General features: G+C 58.0%; 1 protein-coding gene across 1 annotated transcript; it reads right to left on the reverse strand.

The window, feature by feature from the left end:
• Positions 1 to 372: 372 nt before the first annotated feature.
• On the reverse strand, positions 373 to 4,153 carry LOC104463733 (myelin regulatory factor-like; the record flags this gene model as incomplete). Its single annotated transcript, XM_010076185.1, has 7 exons — positions 3,968 to 4,153; positions 3,391 to 3,467; positions 2,988 to 3,098; positions 2,624 to 2,714; positions 1,639 to 1,839; positions 972 to 1,080; positions 373 to 482 (listed from the first exon to the last, which is right to left on the reverse strand). Coding segments are annotated over exons 1-7 (885 nt in total), but the record flags the coding sequence as incomplete, so codon positions are not given.
• Positions 4,154 to 4,723: the final 570 nt, after the last annotated feature.

The raw sequence follows: 4,723 nt of genomic DNA on the forward strand, positions 1-4,723 counted from the left end.
GGTTACGGAGAGGTCAGGCAGCCAGGTGCTCTGGGTTATCTCGACACGAGCACCTTATCTTATCCAGAAAGGAGAGACGATGACTAAGAGCCTCCCTGCGGGAAGCTGCCAGCAAGGAGCCCTTCCTGCCGGAGATGCTGCCAACTTTCACCAGCACCAGGCTGGTTCCTCCCTGCTGCTGTCTGCTGTCCCCCCAGGGCTGCTCCCGAAAACACCAGCCAGGTCTGCAACTTGTGTGGGTGGAGTTGGCTTAGAAGCATTTCCCAGGCATCACGGTTTTTCCCCTTTTCCATTTCCAGCTCCACCACTCCCCTGCGCCAGGTCCAACGTCCTCCCCACCCTCCCCTCCTGCTTCTTCGTGCTCCCACTGACCTTGTTCACCACCAGGAAGTTCTCCAGGGTCTTCCCGTTGGAAAAAACCAAGTCCCCCGTGTCCTTCACAGCTTCAGGGAGGATCTCCTTTACCTCCTGAGCAATGACACCTGCGTGGAAACAGCGCATGGGTCAGGGTGTTCCCTCCTGCCACGGCTCCTTCTCCAGTCCATGAGGTTGGCAGGGACCCTGGGGATGATACCAGGGGTCAGGCAGGGCTGGAGTTCCCGTGGGCTGGGCAGCCCCCCAGGCTCAGCAGGAGAGCAGGGGCTGCTCAGACAGGGCTGGTCCCAGGTCCCATGGATGGGGACGTTTGCATCACCCCGACGCAGGGTGTAGCTGTACCCCCAGAGGGGGGGGGGACCTGGAGAACCCTCATCACAGATGCCCTACAAGCCACCTGCGGGACATGCCACCTTCTCTCCCGTTCCCTAAAGAGGGAATTCCGTTAGCTGCCTGAACTTCAGGGGGTGAGAAGCCCCTCTCCTGCCCCACGCCGGGGTACAGCCGCCGGCACCACGACCGAAACGCCGCTGTGGGTTGCAGAAGGTGAGATCCAGCACTGCAGAGGCATGCGTGGGGTGATGCAGAGCCCGTACCTGTCTCCGGGGTGCTGTCGATGCCCACCGTGGCCGCAAACTCCGGCTTGTAGTTGTAATGCACCAGCCGCATCCGGGAGATCCTCTTCAGCTGCTCCGTGGTGTCCACCTGGGACGAAAGGGACCGGTCAGAGCGGGGCCAGAGGGGGCCACAGAGATGGGCAGAGGCTGGAGCATCTCCCGGCCAAGGACAGGCTGAGAGCTGGGCGTGTGCAGCCTGGAGAAGAGAAGGCTCCAGGGAGACCTCAGAGCAGCTTCCAGGGCTGAAAGGGGGCTACAGGAGAGATGGGGGGCTCTGGATCAGGGGTGGAAGGATAAGACAAGGGGGAACAGTTTTAAGCTGAAAGAAGGCAGATTGGGATGAGATATTAGAAGGAAATTTTTCACTGTGCGGGGGGTGAGGCAGTGGCCCAGGGTGCCCAGAGAAGCTGTGGATGCCCCATCCCTGGAGGGGTTCAAGGCCAGGCTGGATGTTTGAGCTACCTGGGCTAGTGGGAGGTGTCCCTGCCCATGGCAGGGGGTGGCACTGGATGGGCTTTAAGGTCCCTTCCACCCCAAACCATCCTGGGATTCTGTGATTCCATCACAGGAGGACACTTGCACCTTCTGTGGCGCCTCTTCAGACCCCTGATCGCTGCAAACCCAGCCTGGTTTTTCTGGCTCTTACCTCCTGGATGTCTTCCTTCACCCGCACATCCGACGGGTGCATCAGCGACCCCATGACCTTCACGTTGCCATGGACCACGAGGGCTTCATCGGGGCGGTCGGTGTTGATGCCGACGCGGCCGTGGTGGAAAACGGTGTCAGGGAGCTGTGCCCGCTGCCAGAGCACGTCGCTGTCGCTCTCAAACTGGCCGGGGTTTGAAGCCTGGGGAGAGAGGGGAAAGCAGGGACTGAAAGGCAGCAGCAGCAAAACCAGGGGGAGAAGCTGATCACACACTGATGGGTGGAGCTGCTGCCAGGACAGTCAAGGACGTTCCAGCTTCTCTGCTGTGCCCGTGTCTGCAGGGGCAGGAGGAGCTGGGAGGGGGCACAGCCCCAGTGACCAGCCCAGGATTTGACCTTGGATTTAGGATTGAGACCCAAACTGGCCAATGGTCTATTCCATCCCATGCCCGGCATGGCCAGGGGAGAGGTGAGGATCTGTCCAGAAGTTCTCTCTCTTGCTCTGGGTCATCTCCCTCTGGGTCACCCCTATTCCAGGGTCGTCTCAGTCTCTTGAATGCTCAGGCTCTAATCTCTGTTCCAGAATTGTGGTTTTGGGACTCTCCTTACTCCGGGATCGTTAGCCGGGAGCAAGCTGAGCCTTGGTCACAGGGTGGTGAGCAGTGTCACTGTGTGTCACTCATTTGTGTATTTGTATATATCACTATTATTATCATCATTATTTCCAGTATTATTGCAGTTTAGTTATTAAATTGTTCTCATCTCAACCCACAAGTCTCTTTTCCCTTCACCCCTTTAATTCTCTCCCCCATCCCCAGCAAGGAGGAGGGTGAGCGAGCGGCTGCGTGGTGTCTGGCTCCCAGCCAGGATCAAAACCACAACAGGGGGAGAGGGCTGGGTGGGGAAAGCCCTGAAAAGCCAGAGGGAGGAAGGAAGGAGGATTGCCTAGGATCACCCAGAGGCGGAGGAAGGGGAGAGGGACTCACTCTGACGATGATGCGCTCAGAGATGTGGGCGGCCAGCGTGTAGTTCTGGTTCTGCGCGTGCGCCTGCAAAGCCACCACCAGCATGAAATACCTGCCGAGAAGGGACAGAGGTCAGGGAGGGTTGGCACATCCTCTCTCCCCATGCTGTGGGGCACAGCCACCATCCCCAACTCCTCCCAGAGTAGGGGACACCCTTCTTGTGGCCACAGCAGATGCCTCCTTCCTCCACACAGACCAGGATGGCCAATTCAGGACCTGTCCCCCATGTCCCCTTCCCTCCAGCCACCCTCCTGACCCAGGGACGGGCACATCCTCAGGTCCCAAGTACCCGGAAGGGCTTGGAGAAGGCGGTGGTGCTCCTCACCTCTGGTCAGGGTTGGGTTTGCCTTTCTTTCGCATGTTGTTGGCCGTGGTCTCGCTGAAGTGCAGCCGCCCCACAGTGACCTTGGTGACCTGCTCTGGAGGCAGGTTGACCCTGGGGATGGGAAAAGAGATGAATGAGTGAGGATGATGCCAGAGAGGAGGTTCTTCGGGGAACAGCCATCTCCTGGTCTGCTCCACCAAGGCAGGAAACTGGGCAGAGAGCAGAGCAGGGAATGGACTGAGAGGAAAACTCTGTTGTGGGAAACAGAGGAGAAAACTGGAGAGTGGGATACCCACAGGACTCTCCTGAGACCTCCAACTCAGCCCCCCTCCCCACCCTCTCCCGCTATTGCTCATTCTCCGGCAGCGACTCCCCCATGCGACGGTCCCCAGGCAACACTCACGTGACGGGGTTGAAGGGCCGTTTGCTGCGGTCGGACTGCGACTGCTCTATGTTGATCGACTGGTTCAAGGCCTCTAGCTGGAGAGAAAGATTCGGAACGTGTGACAAAGAGCAGCAAAGCTGAGACCTTCCCCTTCCCACCACCTTCCCCCTATCCCAGACCTCCTAGGACTCAGAACATGCCAACACCCAACTTGAGCACGGTCATTGTCCAAGCATGGGTGCCTCCCTTCACAGGGGGACAGCTGGGGGTGAAAGGATCTTCACAAAGTGTCCATATATCTCCAGAGGCAAAGGTGAGGGAGAGGCAACCCTGAAGATGCCCAAGTAGTCTTAGTTCCATCTTAGGACTCTTATTTCAAGATCTTATTTCAAGTCCATCTTTGGACTTGTATTTTGAGATCTTATTTCGAGTCCATCTTAGGACTCATATTTCAAGATCTGCCTTTTTCTGGCCTTCAGCACTCCCCTAAAACTTGGGACATGAAGACGTGGCGTTGCCTGATCCTCACTGTCTGCCAGCCACCCCTTCTCCCCACCGGATTCACCCCTGGCCCTCCACTCCCGCTTGCCTTCACTCCGTGCAGCTTCAGGTAGAAGCACTCTAAGGGTTTCAGGCCCTCGGGGGTCTTCACATACTTGGGATCTCCAAGCATGCCGATGTAGACCGTGACCTGGAAGTGGTTCTTCTTTTGGCACACAAAGGCGTCATCCCCCACGGAGAAGTTGAAGCCCTTGTCGGCATCCACGCGGTACGTGAGCATCGGGCTGCAGGAGAGGCAGGAGGGGTGAGACCAGAGCCTCGGGCACACCACCAGAGGTTGATGGTCACGGGGGGGAGGATGAGCCCCACGCCCAGAAGCAGAGGCAGCCACGTCCTGGGGTGCAGGTACAGGTGGACCACCCCATCGATGGGTGGGAAGGGTTGGTACGTGTCATGAACTGTCCCACCTCAACGTAGACCTTGAAGGCCACCTCAACACATACATAGAGGATCTGATGAGGATGCTGGGGCAACCACCGCTCTATAGGCTCCGCTATAGGACTAATACTACAAACATCATATAACATGAGCCGTAACAGGCTAGCGTCAACTTTCTGATGCTGCTCCTCCAACATGTGGCTGCTTAGACCTGGCTCAACACACCCTGGAGACACCAAACCTGCCCAAAGCCTGGAGCAGACCCCTGGGAGCTCCTTGCTGGGAGAAGGATCTTGGCCTGACCTTGGGGGTGAGGTTGGGGGGGGTCCCACACCTCCATTGGCTTCACCCAGGAGAGTCCCACCCCTCCGTTGGCTTCACCCTTCACATTCCCAACATCACCTCCACTGGC

This window comes from Pterocles gutturalis, unplaced genomic scaffold, assembly GCF_000699245.1.
Source record: "Pterocles gutturalis isolate BGI_N339 unplaced genomic scaffold, ASM69924v1 scaffold16438, whole genome shotgun sequence".
Lineage (NCBI taxonomy): Eukaryota > Metazoa > Chordata > Aves > Pterocliformes > Pteroclidae > Pterocles > Pterocles gutturalis.